This window comes from Danio rerio, chromosome 13 (assembly GCF_049306965.1).
Source record: "Danio rerio strain Tuebingen ecotype United States chromosome 13, GRCz12tu, whole genome shotgun sequence".
In the NCBI taxonomy this organism is placed as follows: Eukaryota; Metazoa; Chordata; class Actinopteri; order Cypriniformes; family Danionidae; genus Danio; species Danio rerio.
Genome location: NC_133188.1, coordinates 34,724,587 through 34,743,883, shown reverse-complemented (window position 1 = coordinate 34,743,883; position 19,297 = coordinate 34,724,587). Strand labels below are relative to the sequence as shown.

General features: G+C 34.7%; 1 protein-coding gene across 7 annotated transcripts in view; it reads right to left on the bottom strand.

The window, feature by feature from the left end:
- Nucleotides 1–1,096: 1,096 nt before the first annotated feature.
- Nucleotides 1,097–19,297, bottom strand: part of antxr1d (ANTXR cell adhesion molecule 1d) — a 42,558-nt gene continuing 24,357 nt past the window's right edge. For 5 of the 7 annotated variants that reach the window (XR_012388786.1, XR_012388787.1, XM_073920143.1 and 2 more), the window contains 5 exons: nt 18,173–18,211; nt 15,646–15,744; nt 14,927–15,094; nt 13,509–13,589; nt 1,117–1,644 (listed from right to left, as the gene is read on the bottom strand). Coding sequence is in view for 5 of the 7 variants with exons in the window: in XM_073920143.1 (XP_073776244.1) it covers nt 1,399–1,644; nt 13,509–13,589; nt 14,927–15,094; nt 15,646–15,744; nt 18,173–18,211 (633 nt within the window). In the remaining 2 variants the exon portion in view is untranslated. Of the gene's footprint in view, nt 1,645–13,508; nt 13,590–14,926; nt 15,095–15,645; nt 15,745–18,172; nt 18,212–19,297 lie in introns of all 7 variants that reach the window. The other 2 variants (XM_073920142.1, XM_073920144.1) reach the window with 1 other exon arrangement.

The following is a 19,297-nucleotide window of genomic DNA, read 5'->3' as shown; positions in this document are numbered from 1 at the left end:
TATATATATATATATATATATATATATATATATATATATATATATATATATATATATATATATATATATATATATATATATATATATATATATATATATATATATATATATATATATATATATATATCCCAAATTATGTTTAACAGAGCAAGGGAGTTTTCACAGTGTGTCTAATAATATTTTTTCTTCTGAAGAAAGTCTTATTTGTTTTATTTCATCTAGAGTAAAAGCAGTTTTAAATTAAAAAAAAAAAAAACTATTTTTAGGTCAAGTTATTAGCCCCTTTAAAACTATATATTTTATTTTCGATAGTCTACAGAATAAACCATTGTTATACAATGACTTGCCTAATTACCCTAACCTGTCTATTTAACCTAATTAACCTAGTTAAGCCTTTAAATGTCACTTTAGCTGTATAGAAGTGTCTTGAGAAATATCTAGTAAAATATTATTTACTGTCATCATGGCAAAGATAAAATAAATCAGTTATTAGAAATGAGTTATTAAAACTATTATGTTTAGAAATGTGTTGAAAAATTCTTTTCTCCATTAAACAGAAATTGGGGGAAAAATAAACGGGGTGGCTAATAATTCAGGGGGGCTAATAATTCTGATGTTAACTGTATACTGTATATAAAACCAGTAGCATCAATAGAAGTTTATCATTCCAAAAAAAGTAAAACTATAATAAATTAATGGTGCAAAACAAGTTCTTGACATTGTTCAAATGCTCTTCACTCTAAAAGAAAAAATGATAATTTTACAAAATTATTTTTACAAAATTTTGTTAACCAAAATTAACTGTAAACCAAAATGGCTCTTCAATGGCATTACTGTGAAAAAAGCCTTTTATAAAGGAGCTTTTTAAAGGGATAGTTCAACTAAAAATCAATATTCTATCATCATTTAATCATCCTCCAGTTCTTCCAAACCAGTTTGAGTTTCTTTGATAATATATTTATTTTGTATGGAGCCTTTAAAAGTTGCTTTTCAAAGAGCTTTACAAAAAAGCAGCAAAACAAAGAACAAATATATATATATATATATATATATATATATATATATATATATATATATATATATATATATATATATATTTTTTTTTTTTTTCTTCTTCCAATATTACAATAATAACATAATTCATGAACATTTAGAAACACTTGAGTACAAGTAAATGGTGACAAAATGTAAATTTTGGGGTGAAATATCCCTTTAAGAGTGCAAAGGTTCTTTATGGAACCACAGATTTCGATAAAGAAGCTTTATTTTCAATAGCGTACCTCAGGTTTTAATCCCTCGTTGATCTGAACCTGTGGGAAACCAGTAGCTTTGGTAAATTTCACAACTTTGAATTAAAGGCTGAGATTTTAGGGTGGCAGTGAAGGCCCTCCATTGTTCTCAATGACTGTTCCCAGGGCAGGGTGGCGGTCGTGAAGGTGGGGGTCTGCGGGGGCCTGGGGGAGCCCGGGTTGGTGGAGGTCCTGGGGGTGAGCGGTTAATGGAGGGTCCACCGGATGGTGGCCTTTTGGGCGGAGGTCGCATGAGAGGCTGATGGTCTGGAGGGGGCGGTGGAGGTGGAAGGTGGCTGTGTGCTGGTGACCTTGGCTCCTCTGCTTTCACCCGGGTAAAGTTGATGCATCTCCCCTGTGGAAAACAGGACAGATGGTGGGATCATGGTCAGTTCAACGCTAAAACCATATCAGATATTTGAAATATTGCATGAATAAGTGTCAATCTTTCAATACTAAAAACTGAAGTTGCTGCAACTGGGAAAACTAACATGCACTCTCAGATAAAAAAGAAACACAATCTACTGTACCTACAATGCCCCTTAACAATACATGTAACTAACAAATAAGTAAATGGTGCATATTAGTATTTAAATACTACAAAAGTTTTCCTTTCAAGCATCAGTGTAGACCCATTAGGTACAAGGCAAGGCGAGTTTATTTATATACCACATTGTATACACAGTGGAGAGTCAAAGTGCTTTACATAAACAGGAATAAAAGAGACACGCATAAGAAAATAAAAGAAAAAATGATTAAAAAGAGACAAAAGCAGATTAAATGTGTTGAAAACAGGTTATAAAAGAATGAAAAAAAAGAGAAAAACATAATAGTGTGATCTAGCGGACGTAGCACAGTGCTCATTCAGTAAAGGCACAGCTAAACAGATGTGTTTTCAGTCTTGATTTGAATGTGCCTAATGTTGGAGCGCATCTGATCATTTCTGGAAACTGATTCCAGCAGTGAGGGGCATAGTTGCTGAAGGCCGATTCACCCTGTTTTGACTGAACTCTTGGAATTTCTAGTTTATATGATCCTAAAGACGTGAGTGATCTGTTAGGTTTTTATTTAGTGAGCATATCTGTAATGTGCTGAGGTTCTAGGTCATTTAGTGATTTATAGACCAGTAATAATACTTTAAAATCTATTCTGAATGTAACTGAGAGCCAGTGTAAAAACCCAAGGATAGGTGTGATGTGCTCTGATTTCCTTGTTCTGGTCAGAATCCTGGCCGCAGTGTTCTGGATGAGCTACAACTGTCTGACTGTCTTTTTGGGCAGGCCAGTGAGGAGCCTGTTACAGTAATCCACCCTGCTGCTGATAAAAGCATGAACAAGAGTCTCTAAATCCTCACTGGAAACAAAGCATCTAATGTTTGTAAAGGTACCACCAGAGTGACAGCTTTGTACCTTTATTTCTGAGAGTGTAGTGGTTTCTCCTACATAATCAATGACTTGCACTTTTTTGTTTAAAAATGCACAAAAGTTTACATTTGGCATCCACACTTTAAAATAAAGCAATTTTGAAATGCTGAAGACTCTTTTATAGTTGGAAAACTTTGGGATTGTATTTCAGTACAACGCGGACTTATGAATATGAGGATTGGCTGCATCAATTGTCAAGCCCTAACACTGAACAGTTTTTTATTTTTGCCACAGTTGTTGTTTTTTTTATTATGATAATACATAAATAAAGATAAACCCATTATAGTTTCCCATGCACATTTATTCAATTAGCACTTTTATCCAAGGCAACTGACAAGTGAGGATAAAAGAACTTCAAATAATTAGAAAGCAGCAGTATATGAATGTTATGACAAGTCTAAGTTAGGAGAGGAGAGAGTGTCTCCTACAAGTGGTTTGTGAAGCCCACTCACCTGTGTGGAGCACACTCAGAATTGCACAATGTTTTCCAAGGTGTATGGAATGCTTTTAAGAAGGAGTAGTGTGTCTTCTAAAGGCTGATTTATACTTTTGCATCAAGTGCATGCGTATAGTCTGGTGCAGTCGCATGGCCCTCGTCGTGGCTGACGATGACCTCTCAAAATATGTAACTACATGTTAAAACGACGCCTAGCGCAAGCTCTGTGATTGGTTGGATTGGTAGCTGTGACGAGTGTGGGCGGTGCTGAGAGCCGCAAGCCTTATGAAGTGATTGTTTACAAGTGTATAGTCCCGTAAAGGAGCTCCAGATGGACATTTGTTTTGTGTTTACCTTATGATTAAAGTTGTTGCACATCCATTGGTTACCGCCTCTCAATGAGTGAGTTTGAGCTACTTGTGCATTAAGGTAGCATTCAGAAAAAACATAACACCTACGAAGTAACTCGACACAGAGGAACATAAAAACTACTGCCAGCAAGCATTTTGGAAGTGTTATTGCAGAGCTACACAAACAAAACACAGAAGTATACATGCACGACTACGTACAAGGCATGTGCCATGGGTCACGCCAATCACTCGATGCAGAAGTATCAATCGGCCTTAAGGGTGGTTTGTAAAGCCTACTCACCTGTGTGAAGGACACTCAGAATTGCACAATGTTTTTAAAGATGTATGGAATCTTATTAAGTGTCTGGTGGATATGGAGAGGAGAAGTGGGTCTTATAAGGGTGGTTTGTCAAGCCCACTCACCTGTGTGAGGCATACATAGAATTGCATGATGTTTTCTCAGAACCAAGGAGTGTTGATAAGAAAGTGTCTGGTTCATAAAGAGAGCGGAGAGAGTGTTTCGAATGATCTCTTACTGTGTGACCAAATCAAGTTTCTGTCTTATAATGCTACAATCTGTGATCGCACCGGAGCATTCTGCCCTTATTATAGTTTCTATCTTGTGACATCACACTTAGTTTTTGGTTTGTTTAGATATATTTGATTTGTGATATGTTCATATTTCAGTCAAACTTCACTACAGTGGGGCTATAACTGGATAAAACAAAACTCAAATACTTCATATCTATTGTATGATTGCTTTGTATTTTCAACCCCAGAGGTGTCAAGTTCACTGCAAAATGCGTAGGATTGAAAAACAGAAGCTCAAGCAGCGGTGCAGCTGATCCTGGGCTGCGTTCTTTTGCTTGCTTTGGCTGGAAATGCCCAGGAGACGAACCCACAGCACTTCAGACATCCAGAAACTCAGCTGTCAACTGCAATTCTGTCCCTAAAATCATGGGGGTGGGGTTGAAGAGTCGCAGCGCCGCGCTTAAGGAAGAATAGCTATTTGTGAAACGGTGTTGAAACAAGAGGCCGGTCTCTGAGAAAACGTACATTCTTCAAGATGAAGCGATTCATTGTTGTCAGTAAGGCTGATCGTTCAGGAGGAATTGCCTCGAGTTCAAACTTTGAGACCGACTGAGCGAAGCCATTCAAAGCTCACTTTACGCTTCATTAAGTGGCAAAAATGAAACTCACTACAAGGATTCACTACAACACCCACTTTTGTCAGGGCTTAATAAAAGTGATGTATTCATATGCAAGTGCTTGAATGGAGGTAAAGCCAGTTAAGTTGTCTACATTTTGAAATCCAAGTGATAAGCAAATCCAACAGCTTGAATCTGAAGCATTTTTTTTATAGAGCAAACATTCAAGTTTAAAAGAAGCATTATTAAGTACTAATATCATTAAGATGTTTGGATATTCAAGAAAAACAAAAATGTAAATAAAATGTAAATAGCCGATAAAACTCAAAGTTATTTGTTATAATAAAAATCATTCTAATTTGGTTTTTAAAATGTCTTTTAAAAGTGTCTTGTACTCACTGAATACAGCTTTGGAAAAATAACAGACCCTTTTCAGTTTATCTGGATGTGCAATTGATAGACAGACAACACATTTTTATAAACTTTAAATTAGTTATTAACCCTTATTATTAAATCACAACAAATGGTGTTGGAAATTTAGAAATGTTATAAATTTAATAATGATAAATATAGTATACTTTAATAATAATACAAATAATCAAATATTATAAAAAACCATGACAGCCAGCACCACCACAGCAATTGTTTCTATCACCTTCAACAACCGCAACAAAAAAACGAAGCATGATCTAATAAGTGCCCTGCTCTGATCTAAATGGCTTTCAGTGGAGTGTAAAGGAGAGTGGTTAAGGGGAGCGGGTGTCTGGCATGTTGTCTGAGCTCCTATCACACAAACAGAAGGACAGTTTAAAGGCCACAAGCTCAATTACCACATGCAGGAGAGATTTCCACCCTTTGTTCAAGGGTTGATGGTAGGATAGGATATGCCTATTTGTGTTTTCAATAAGGGTGGTCTCAAATCATAAATATGAAACAGATGGACAAAGAGGGAATGTAAGCAGAGTTCGTTTGCTATAAATAAATCTGATATATGGAAATATATGCAAATGACATCAAAATACAAGTTCATATTTGGATTTCACATATAAAAATGTCTTATATACAATATATGTCAAAATATTACAAAAATGTCCATTTGCATGAAGTTGCAATCAGAATAATTAGCCCCCTGAATTTTTATCCTCCCTGTTTATGTTTTTTCCCCCAATTTCTGTTTAACGGTGAGACGATTTTTTCAACACATTTCTAAACATAATAGTTTTAATTACTCATTTCAAATAACTATTTTTTTTTTTTTGCCATGATGACAGTAAATAATATTTGACTAGATATTTTTCAAGACACTTCTATACAGCTTAAAGTGACATTTAAAGGCTTAACTAGGTTAAGTAGTTTAACTAGGCAGGTTAGGGTAGTTAGGCAAGTTATTGTATAACGATGGTTTGTTCAGTAGACTATCAAAGACAAATATAGCTTAGAGGAGCTAATAATTTTGACCGTAAATGGTGTTTAAAAAAATAAAAACTGATTTTAGTCTAGCTGAAATAAAACAAATAAGACTTTCTCTAGAAGAAAAAGTTTATCAGACATACTGTGAAAAATTCCTTGCTCTGTTAAACATCATTTGGGAAATATTTAAAGAAGAATAAAAAAAATCAAAGGGGTGTTAATAATTCTGTAGGAAGCTGTATACGTGATGTTTAACAGACCAAGGAATTTCACAGTATTTCCTGTATATTTTATTCTTCTAGAGAAAGTCATATTTCTTTTTGTTTGGCTAGAAAAAAGCAGTATTAAATTAGTTTGATAAATGTTATTACCCCCTTAAGAAGTGTCTACAAAACAAACAACTTTTATCCAATAACTTGCCTAATTATCCTAACTTGCCTAGATAAAAAATAATAACCTGGTTAAGCCTTTGAGCAGGATAATAGTATCTTCATAAAATAACTAGTAAATAACATATATAATATTTAATTATACATCACTTTAATTATATTTAGTAAATAATTATGTTCTGTCATTATGGCAAAGACTAAATAAATGTAGTTAATAATTCATTCATTCATTTTCTTGTCGGCTTAGTCCCTTTATTAATCAGGGGTCGCCACAGCAGAAGGAACCGGCAACTTATCCAGCAAGTTTTTTTTATGCAGCAAATGCCCTTCCAGCCGCAACCCATCTCTGGGAAACATTCACACACACACACTCATACACTATGGACAATTTAGCCTACCCCATTCACCTGTACCGCATGTCTTTGGACTGTGGGGGAAACCGGAGCACCCGGAGGAAACCCACGCGAAGGCAGGGAGAACATGCAAACTCCACACAGAAACGCCAACTGAGCTGAGGTTCGAACCAGCGACCTTCTTGCTGTGAGGCGACAGCACTACCTACTGCGCCACTGCCTGGTCAGTTAATAATTAATAAATCATTAAAACCATTATGTTTAGAAATGTGTTGATAAAATATCTCCTTTAAGTGACACTTGGGAAATCAATATTTTTAAATAATTTTGACTTCAATTGTATATATACACATTTATCTATGATGCACTTCAACAATTACTGTAAACACTTAAACACTGTAACACTGTACTTGCTACATCACCTTGCTATTATCTGAATCTAAGAGCCTTGATCTAAAGCCTGCAGAATCTTGTAGCCTGCTGTGGGCCGTCCACACCAGTTAATACACCATATGGTCAGATTTCGCTTCCCCGCTTCCTTTATCCACATCTGCACAGTATTCATGATCCCCCATTCTCATTCAGGCCATATGCTCAGGCCTGTTGCTGTGCTGCTTGCCAAACTGTCCTTTTCGCCGCACACGATTGCCAAATTGATGCTTCTGCTCCCAATCCAGACAGACATGAATCAATCACCGCCAACGTGACAATGGGACATCACAATAAAACCACGCTCCCCTCTGTGCCCAATGGGCCCCCCATGTCAGGGTATGGGGCTCTTGTTTTAATAAGCTGTTAAATTGGACCACCAAGTGTCGGTTTGGGTTAGACTCCAACGCAAGAACAATTGTCATTCACCTTGACTCATAAATTATGTTAAAAAGCCACTTCCTTCTGTTAACCAGAGTCACAACCTTTACATCCCCACGGGTCATTAGGAAAAACAAAACCATTCCAGAGAGTTTTTTTGTCTCCAGTGTCGACGTAAAGAAGCACATACTGAGCATGTGAGGTGAAGCTTGTAAACGGGCCGGACAAAGAGTTGTGATAACAAGAGCTTCTTTCTTTACACAACAAGAAGATGTGTGCAATAAAGCAAGGCTGTCACCTCTGCATCACAATGTGTGCACTGAGGCCTGTGGGTAAAAAGTTTGACCCGAGATTCTTCTACGTTTCACATTAGCGCAGGTCATACGTGCTACTGTTTGACATTCCTTCAGAACATGGTGACACAACATTCACTCACAATTGGTCAGTAAATTGCACAAAGTGGAAAAGAAACATCACATTTCTTCTGGAGAATGTCTTATTTATTTTAGTTTGGCAAAAATAAGAGCAGTTTTAATTTTAAGTCAATATTATTAGTCCCGCTTTGATAAATTTTGTGGCTTTGCACCACAAAAAAAAAAAAAAAAAAAAAAAAAAACTGATACAGTTGCTTTCCTACTGCCATTGTCTTTCTAAAATGCAATAATAATAAATTAAGTTATTTTCCTAATTTACTTTAATTCACCTATAGTGTATGTCTTTGGACTGTGGTTGAAACCCAGAGGAAACCCTGGGAGAACACTGGGAGAACATGCAAACTCCACACAGAAACACCAACTGCCCCACTGAGGCTTGAACCAGGGACCTTCTTGCTGTGAGGCAATCGTGCGACCCACTGCACCACCATGCAGCCCTTTGTAGAATTTATTATGCAATCATATATAGGACTTCTGATAATGTCATTGCTGCTGATTACAATTTATCCACTATTTAGCACTATTACAGCAGTTTTAAATGATTTTATTGATTCTGTGGACACTCAAAAACATTGTTCATCGACCTTTTCAAAGCTTTTGATACAGTGGATCATACCTTGCTCTTACAAAGCCTCAAAAGTATTGGTTTATTTGATCAAGCTATTGGTTGGTTTAAACTCACAAATTGAAATCCATGTGTGCAAGTGGATGGCCTTGTTTTTAGTACTTTGAACGTAACTAAAGGAGTTCCACGGGGTTTAGGGCCTCTTTTTTTTTACTATATATAATAATATTATTGATCAAAATATCAAAACCGCAAATTTTCATTATTACGCTGATGATAGTTACTGTATATACATGGCTGCATCTACATCCAATTTGGCCCTTTCTTCACTACAGATTGCTTTTAATGTACTTCAACATCATTTATCTGAGTTAAAACTATTTTTAAATGGCGACAAAACAAAACTTGTGTTATTATCAATTTCCAAACAAACTAAGCAAAAGCTAGCTTTTATTACTACTACTCATGGTGTAGAGATTGAATTGGTTTCCCAGTACAAATATCTTGGAATTTTATTGATGATACACTTTCTTTTAGTTCTCACATTTAGCAATTGGTGAAAAAATTAAAAGTGATATTAGGCTTTTATTTTTAGAATTAAGAACTGCCTTTTTTTTGATGCAATATTTATGTCGATATTGGACTACAGTGATGTTATCTATATACATGCTTCGTCTCAGAGTCTACATGCATTGGATACTGTTTACCATAGGGTAGGGTACCATAAGCATTGGCATATCTTTGTTTACAAATCTATGTTGGGTTTACTCCCATCATATCTACACAATTACATTTGTAAAAAACCTGTCCTTAGCTATGGCCTTCGGTCATATGATATTTATTAATTGTTTCTAAAGTGCCGACTGAAATGGGGGAAAAGGCTTATAAATATGCAGAAACTTTTGCATGGAAAAATCTACAAAGTTGCAGTTTAAAGAAATTATTTCATTGAATGCTTTTGAAAATAGTATAAACGATTTAAAAATTTAAACACGGGCTTGTAGATGTTTTGAATAGTTTGTCAATGTGATTCATCTAAATTGTCAATTGTTTTTTGTTTGTTGTCTATTAGACCCATGTGACATTTATTCTGCCTAATGTTGGCCCGGACGTACTTGTAAAAGAGTTTTTTAATTTCAATGTGTCTTTCCTGGTAAAATAAATGTTATAATATTAATAATAATAATAATAATACAAACATGTGATATTTTTAAAATATAGTCTTTGAGAAATTAGTATGTAAGGGAGTGCTTGAAAAACAAACCAATTCAGAAAGGAAATTATGTAATGACATGATTATTTTTTGAATACAGAATGTCTTATCTTATTTTCAAAGTGTTATTTTGTGAATTTAGTATGCAAATTATTGCAAAAAGCTAATCCTATCACAATTAAAATAAATGTCATCAAATTCAGAATAAAAAAATACAAAATAACTATACCATTACATCACGATCGGCTAAAATCACACTGAAAATAATTAAATAATCCTCAAAATAAAATAATTTAAGTTCATGCAGAAATAGAAAGGCTTATAAAGGAGTTAAAGATTTATAAACAGTATCAACAAAACTGGGTGGCACGCTGGCTTAGTGCCTAGCACTGTCACCTGACAGGTTTCCTCCTGGTGCTCTGGTTTCCCCCATAGTCCAAAGACATGCGGTATAGGGTAATTAAATAAACTAAAATGTCCTTAGTGTATAAGTGTCTGTGAATATGAGTGTGTATGGGTGTTTCCCAATACTGAGTTATGGCTGGAAGGGCATCTAGTGTGTAAAACATATGCTGGAATAGTTCATATGCTGGTTCATTCTGCTGTGGCGACCTCTAAAATAGAGACTAAGCCGAAGGAAAATGAATGAATCAATCAACAAAACTGCTTTGCAAACAATATATTGATAGTCCAAAACTGAACATCACATGCTAATATAGCAGAATAAAAAAGACAGAGGATAAAGAGACAGACAGAGAATCAGTCACATTTAGGGAATGCAAAAGTTATAAAAAGAAATTTGTGAACTTATATAGAGATTAGAGCGTCTGCGGCTGAGCGGAGGTTTTGTTTTTGGGCACAGTGAGTCGTCTGTGTCTGCTGTCTGGCCATTGTGCTGCAGGTGGGCATGAAACACACACATCTACCCCCTGAATGGCACAGCTGTTTCCACCCAGACCCCGTCTTTTACAGAGTCTGCTGCTTTTACCAGCACCTTCTAAAGCTCATGCAAACTACATTGAGCAGCTGGACGCCGGCGGTCCCTCAGACAAAGCAGTCCATTATTGAGCCCTGAAGAATTAAACCAAAGTAAATCAGATCGCTCCATCTACAGTGGGAACGGAGCTATAGTCTGCTGGTGTCAATGGAATCATACTGTACGGCTCACATGAAAGATGCCTTTCATAGACACACAGATGTGTTGCCAGGCCACAGCTTGTGCTGTTGGAGTAATGCAGAGAGCAGGATTCAGACGGAGAGAGACGTCTCTTACAAAAGACCCAGGAGAATGAGAGACTGTGCTCAGCCACACGACTTGCTCCATGTGAGGAGGAATTAAGAGCAGTGTAATTAGACTGCTATTTCCTGTCCCGACTGCTGAGCTCGCTGATGGGAATGTCATGAATCCTCTGTTCCAAAATAAGTCCACCACCTCGCTTTCTTCTGCAGCAGCAGCCAATAATGGATATTTTTATAAACAATGGGGGGAAAACTGGAATCAAATATTTAATCAGCAGTTTTTCATATAAATCACTGAATATTTTACTAAATTGTTGTACATACACTGTTAAAGATGTCTTTAAAAATTACAGTATTACTGGTAATTTTGTTTGCCAGTAACAGTAAAATTTGCAAGCACACTTTAAATAACAAATACCACTGTGCTGTAGTTTTACAGCACAGTGGCATTTGTTAATTTACAGTGTGCTTGTAAATTTGATTGTGTTACAGGACATTTTTACAGTATTACTGGCAAAATGTACAAGCACACTGTGAATTAACAAATTCTAATTGTTAATTTACAGTGCACTTGTAAATTTTACAGTATTACTGACAACCAAAATTGCCAGTAATACTGTAAAATTTACAGCAATATTTTACAGTGTAGTGTTTTAATGGCAAATTCAGAGAATCGATAGTACCTTTGAAGTGGTCACATGACCCCCTTTGTGAGGTTTTATTTAAGTTTCTTTGCTGTCTTTACTGTCACTAAGTAAGTTTACATGGACACCAATAGTCTGATTTTGATACGATTAAGACAGTACTCTGATTAAGAGTCTACCATGTAAACATCGATTTTTGCTTAGCGTAATTGGATAAAGATCATAATTGAACAAAAATTGAATTAATATGGGGAGCATGCCAATTTTAGTCACATTATTGAAGTCCAGTACAGACATGTAAACACCGCAATCAAACTATTACCACCATGTAGGACTTTTTGGCACATTTTGCGACACATATTTGTCTATACACAAACGGCTGTTTGACACTATTTTCTGCACCTACTGAGTCAGTAAAGGACCACAGACCCCTACATCACGGAATGCGATTTTTTATTTCCCATATGGTGTGCGGTATCAAATTCTATTAAAACAACACTCTTCCAGTAGTTCATACTCGCATCCAGTATCTTGTTTGTCACAGGGGGGCATGCATGAAATGTTCCCGAATGAAACTGAAAGCGCCTAACTGCTTTTTAATATAACAAAAAATAAATAAATAAAACATCCGAAATTACATGAAACTCTGGAGGAAACGAGGATAGTGTGGTGACGCAATGACATTAATCAAATTATGTGCTATAACATGAAAAACAGGATCATGAAAGAATTCAAAAAGCAACTTATGCAAACATCTTACTCATAATATTATTTTATTCAGATTAAGGCAAATAATCTGCTCGCTGATGTCCATGAAAACGTAACCACTGTTCATTTTAATGTACAAATAATTAATAAAAAAGTATTAGTTTTCATTTTCAGCAACTTTCACAATAGTTGGGTTTCATCCTGTGCTAATGCACATTTTGAAGAATTGTATAAGTAGGAGATGCCAAATTGGAAAAAATCCTGTATTTTTGGACTTGGGAGCTGGAATGGTCATTATGGGAGATGGAAACCCAGCTGTTGTCTAAACTTTAATTTCGCGAACATTATACCCACGTGACTAATCAGTTTCATAATGCTAGGCTTGTTTACTGTTGGTTACTAGGTTACCAATACAGTCAGCCACTCGAACAACTTGATGCCAACCCCACATAAAGCCCCTTTCACACATACAGACAGCAATTTTCCGGAAAGGGATCATGTGTGAACAGGCCCTTTTTGAAAAAACCGGGAAATTCATTCCGGCAATTTTCCGGGAAGAGAAGTTGTAACATTACAAGTAATTTGCCGGAGCGCTGCTCTGTGTGAACGCAGAAGGAACATTGCTGGAGAGCTATTCATGTACTAAAATGCTGCCAGTGGAGAAAGCTTAGTAGGTCTTTGAGAAACAGAAACAATAAATTTGAAATAATTCATAATTTTATTAAAAACATTGCTTTAAATTTACTAACTAACATTTAAACAAATAAAAGTTTGCACCTAAGACAACTGCTCAGAGAGAAATGTTACAAAAATGCATACATATTTAATATCAATAAAGCGCTTTAGATAAACACTATTACAAATGAAATACTGGATGTGGATTCAGTCACTCAAAAGAGCACCTCATTCTTACGATAAATACCATCAAATGGCAGAATGACATTTTTTCCCCTAGATATTATGACATGGCTTATCAAGGTATAGGTACTGTATACAGTAGAAAACCACCCCGATCATATCGAGCCATTTCATATGGTGGAAAGGTGACATATAACATGATCTTGAATCTGTAACTTGAATGGATTCACAGTCTTACCTGATCTCCAGGCTGAGGTCTCATGAGTGACACCTGGTCATATCCTCGACGTAAAAGGGCCCACAAAGCATCCAGTTTCCCCTATAATACACATAACTGACCCATTAATAATGTTTTGATGTTAATATGTCTCAAAATTACATTTTTATAGCAACAACCTCAAACTAACAACGATTCTTTGTAAACAAAGTAATATAATAGTAAATGTGACCCTGGACCACAAACTCAGTTATAACCCAGCAGACACACAATGTCATAAGACATTAATATTAGGTTAGATTTAGGTCGCCAACATCTAAGGACAATGTTATTTTGATGTCCAATAATGACAGACATGAAATATTGTTGGTATTTTGTTGATTTTAGGTGGTATTGGAAAGTGACCAAAATCCAACGTTGAGCCGACATCTTAAATCACATTGGCATCAAATACTGACATTTACTCATCAGGTATGTCAACCAAAATCTAACATCTGATAGACGTCATATTGGTAATGTCCACACAATGTGAAGCTGTAACATCATTAGACATTTATATTTTGTTGGTTTTAGGTTGAGTTGGAAAGTAACCAAGATGCAACTTCTGTGTGATGTTGGACATTGACGTCGGCCTGACATTAGGTTCTGATGTCAAACCAATTTTCATTTCCAAACAAAATGCCTGTCTCACGACGCTGAGCTAAAACGCAAACATTTTTTAAATTGTGATTTTTGTAAATTGTGATATAAAAGCTATTTCTAAGCCACATATTTGAATTAATGTGTCAATAATGTGTCAACAAGCAAACCCTATATGTACTGTATACTTTTTTTTACAACGTAACATTTCTTTTAAAAAAACTCACAGGCTTTAAGACTATTAAACTAAATGTATGCACATCTATCCAGTTCAGCATCCTAACCATATACGAACATACATGAAGAACTTTTAAACAGATGTTAAAGTAAGGAAGATAATTAAACCATATTGTTATTAATAGAGTTTTGTTAAAAGTTTTATTGAGAAGAATTGTTAGTAAATAGATAGGTGTTTGCTCGACTATGTAGGACGTAGAAACATTAAGGCACGTTTGAAATGATTTAAGGACTACAAGACTTTTTTTTGTGAATTTAAAGGTTTTGTTTTTGAAATTTAAAACATTTAAGACTTTTTAAGACACACTGAGAGAGAAAGTACCTCGAATTTTGTAGAAATTAAGCTCTTAGCATTGCATATTACTAATCAAAATTTTATTTTGATATATTTTTAGCAGGGAATTTACTACATTTATTCGTGAAACATGGCCTTTACTGTTCTAACGATTTTTGCCATAAAAATTGTTTAATCTTGACACATACAATATATTTTTGCTTATTGCAAAATATGACTGATTTTTGTGTTACAGAGTCACAAATTAGATGAAAAAAACATCCCATACCCGAATAGGACTGTACCACTTTCTGTGGTGGTCAGGTCTGCGCCCATAAGTCTTTCTGAGTTTGGGTTCATAGGGTTCGAATTCATCTTCAGGCATTTTCACAACAGCGTTCTTTGGCTTCTCCAGTTTAGCTCCTTCCTCCGTGGAGCCCCTGTTCCCCCACCGCACCTAAAACACCAAAAGAAAACCATTCAACCATTCAAACATTGACTCCCATAGTATTCCTTTTATCTGAGTCAATATCTACCAGTTATTATACCATCATCCAAATATCTTAAATTGTTTTCAACAGAAACAAGAAACTCCTTAAGATTTGGGAACCATTTGAAGTTAAAGTTAAAATTTAAATGTAATTAATTTAATTAAATAAATTAAAGTTTTTGGGTAAACAAAGTAATGCACTAGCAGTGAAAAGGTTTGCATTTTAGGTTAGTTAGTATTTTAAGAACAGTATTGCATGTCCAATATTGGCACCTTTGCAAATTACAGGAGTAAAACTACAGGCGTCAGCTTGTCTTATGATGTCAAGTAATCTAGTTTTGGCACCAGGCAGACAGAGAGCATTTAAGGTCACAGTGATGTGTTTTAGTGCCTTGAGGGTTCATAACATCACTCGTCGTGCATGGTCTTCATCTCCCTGTAGCCTGTGTTAACCTATGATCAAGTGACGCTCCATATGAAGCCAAAACACACATGCTGTATACGCAAACATGAATCACCTCCATTCTTTTGATTCCACCGACTCCTCTTCCTCCATAGTAGGACGCATCTACTGTAGGCCATTTCTTTTTGGGCATGCCATCTTCATCATCAGACTCCTGTTAGTCACACAAAATATATTAAACTAATATCATACAACAAAAAGACATCTGCTCTAAGATTAGATTAAATCATTTCGATTTTCTGTAAACTGAAAACTTGGAAAGTATTACAATAAAGTTGAGTTGAGTTTAATGCCAGAATTTAATCTATACTTCATTCATTTTTTTTCTATATCTATCAGTAAAGGATGTTTAAAAAAATAAACATGGTAAAAAAAAATATTTTGTCTAATTGATCCAGATTAACTTTCTAGATCTAATTTAAGAAAATTCCAAGGTATAGATCTAAAGGGACGAGAAGCCTATGTTTAAATCTGTTTTGATGTTTTACATAATATTGTAATAATTAATTTTATAGATCATTGATAGGTCAAATGTAATTTGAATTTGAGATATTTATTAAAATTTTGTTTCATTTAGATGCAATTCTATTTTATCACTTTGATTATAAGTACACTAGAGACATGGTTTTATTTAAATCCTGAATATGATCCAAATTCTTTGTGAAAACGTGTTACGTTCAGGGCAGATAGGAAACAGTAACACATCATCAGCATTTTATGTTGAATGGGTATTTTTTGGCAGTGACAAAAATTTATATTGCATGGGTCAGAATTATAGATTTTTCTCCTATGCCAAAAATCCTTTGAATATTAAGAAATGATCATATTCCATGAGGATATTTTCTAATACAAATAAACCAAAATGCTTTGCTATAATTTTGGTACTATTTAACTATAAAATGCATTACTAAGCACTATATTTTAGACCACTTTAAAGATGATTTTCTTTGAGTATATACTCTCAAATTCTAGATTTTTCAATATCCGTGTCAGAATGTTGAAAACTGTTTTATTTTTTCCCTACTATTGATGTCAGTGGCTACTAGTTTCCAACATTCTTCAAAACATCATATTTTGTGTTCCACAGACAAAAGTACTCATAAAGGTTGAAAATGACTTGAGAGTAAGTAAATAGTAAGTATTTTTTTTGGGTGAACTCTGCCTTTAATGTACACCCTTGATTGCCTCCCTTTTATAAAATAACAAGATCTGAACTATAACCATTTACATTAACCCTTGCAATATATATGTGTGTGTGTGTGTGTGTGTGTGTGTGTGTGTGTGTGTGTGTGTGTGTGTGTGTGTGTATATATATATATATATATATATATATATATATATATATATATATATATATATATATATATATATATATATATATATAAATTGAAGTCAGAATTATTAGCCCCCTTTGAATTTTTTTTCTTTGTTAAATATTTCCCAAACGATGTTTAACAGAGCAAGGAAATTTTCACAGTATGTCTGATAATATTTTTTCTTCTGTGAAAGTCTTTTTTGCATTATTTCGGCTAGAATAAAAGCAGTTTTGAATTTTTTTAAACACAATTTTAAGGTCAAAATTATTAGCCCCTTTAAGCAATAAATCTTTTTTTGGTAGACTACAAAACAAACCATCCTTATACAATAACTTGCCTAATTACCCTAACCTGCCTAGTTACCCTAATTAACCTACTTAACCCTTTAAATGTCACTTTAACTGTCTTGAAAAATATTTAGTAAAATATTATTTACTGTCATCATGGCAAAGATAAAATAAATCAGTTATTAGAAATTAGGTGTTAAAACTATTATGTTTAGAAATGTATTCTTCTCTCCGTTAAACAGAGAGTGGGGAAAAAATAAACAGGGAGGCTAATAATTCAGGAGGGCTAATAGTTCTGACTTCAACTATATTGCAATGTATAAAATGACTGGTTCAAAGTCCTTCAGCAAACTTTCACTGCTCAACGGCGATAACAAACACAAGACACGGTCAAATAATGTTAGCTGCTAAAGTAAGCAACCGCATTGTGTCTCCAAATCAAAGGGACGCCTCAGAGAGAGAGGGCCTTGTTTGGACCCTCAGTGTTAAGAAGCACAGATGCACACTCTAAAGCCATTTCCACAAAGCTCTTTTATTTCCCATCAGCCTCAGTGACTGCTTGCCTTTGACCTCTGGGAACAAAGCAAACACAAGAGGATCATTATGAGGCATTTTCCCTCAGTTTCGCATCCTGCGGTCGAGGCTGTGGTGTCCACTGTGTCCACTTACACTGCTCACTTGTCTTTATTTACATGGCCGTGGCACAGAAAATGCCCTTAAATGGTGATGGACAGTTGTGCACTAAAATGTTAGCCGCTAATATTGGCAGCATTAGGGAATGTGGTTTATAAGGCCATTTCTGGGGCATATTGGATGCAGCTTTTATGAGAGTTATTTATTTATCGTGTGCGATCTATTTTCGTAGTGCCCTGATTCATATCTGCGCTAAATTTCCATGGTTCACTGAGAGTAGTGTTGTGTGTCTAAACACACACAGGCACACACACAATAAAATCAGGTTAGATGGAGTTGAACTCACAGGCTCGGGTGGAGGAGGTGGAGGCACTTCCTTGATGACCTGAAAGAAAAAATACTTCTCTGTGAAAGAATGTAATCAGAGCAAAGAACAGTACAGTATAAATAGTAGCTGTGCAAACAGTACAGTATTAAGGCATAATAGCACTATATTGCCTGAAACGCAAGGCGTGTTGACATTATCACTGGAGGAAGGTTACTACTTTGTTAAACAATTATTGGAATAATGTGAACAACCCAAATAAATGATTAAAAAATGGAAAATCCTAATATTGTTGAGTATTTTTTGAAGGTGTGAATAACAAAAACTAATATGATTCATAAAAATATAATAATATTAATTGAATAGTGGTGCAGCACGGTTGCGCAGAGGGTAGCACAGTTGCCTCATAGCAAAAATGTCTAGTTTGAGCTCTGGGTGGGTCAGTTGGCATTTCTGTGTGGACTTTGCATGTTCTCCCCATGTTGACTTGGGTTTCCTCCAGGTGCTCCGGTTTCCCCCACAAGTCCAAAGACATGCACTATTCCACTGTGGCAACCCCGGATTAATAAAGGGATTAAGTCGAAAACAAAATGAATGAATGAACGATAATTTAATAGTTTACATTTTATTAATATTAATAATAATAAAGTGCTGATATTGTTACATCATTGTTTGACTGTATTAATAAAACAAAATAAACGTATTAATAATACATAATAACAACAATTGAACAAGATGAATAATAAAGTGATGTCACTAAGTGTCAAAGTAATACAAATAAATGCATAATTTATAATAATAATTTATAGGTTATAATAATAATATTGTGCTAATATTGTTACATCATCGTTTGAGAGTATTAATAAAACAAAATAAATGTAATAATAATACACAAAACAACAATTACTATGATTATTATTAATAATAATAATAATAGTTATAACAACAACAGAAACAATATACTGATATTGTTACAACATTAAGTGTGTAACTAAATATTAATACATAATATTAACAATATTAATAGACATTGTTATATTTGTATTTATATTTGTGTTTGAATAACTGATAACAATAATAGTAAAAATATTAATTATTAAAATAATAATAATTAAGTGGCATCACTATGCATGATTTGTAATAATA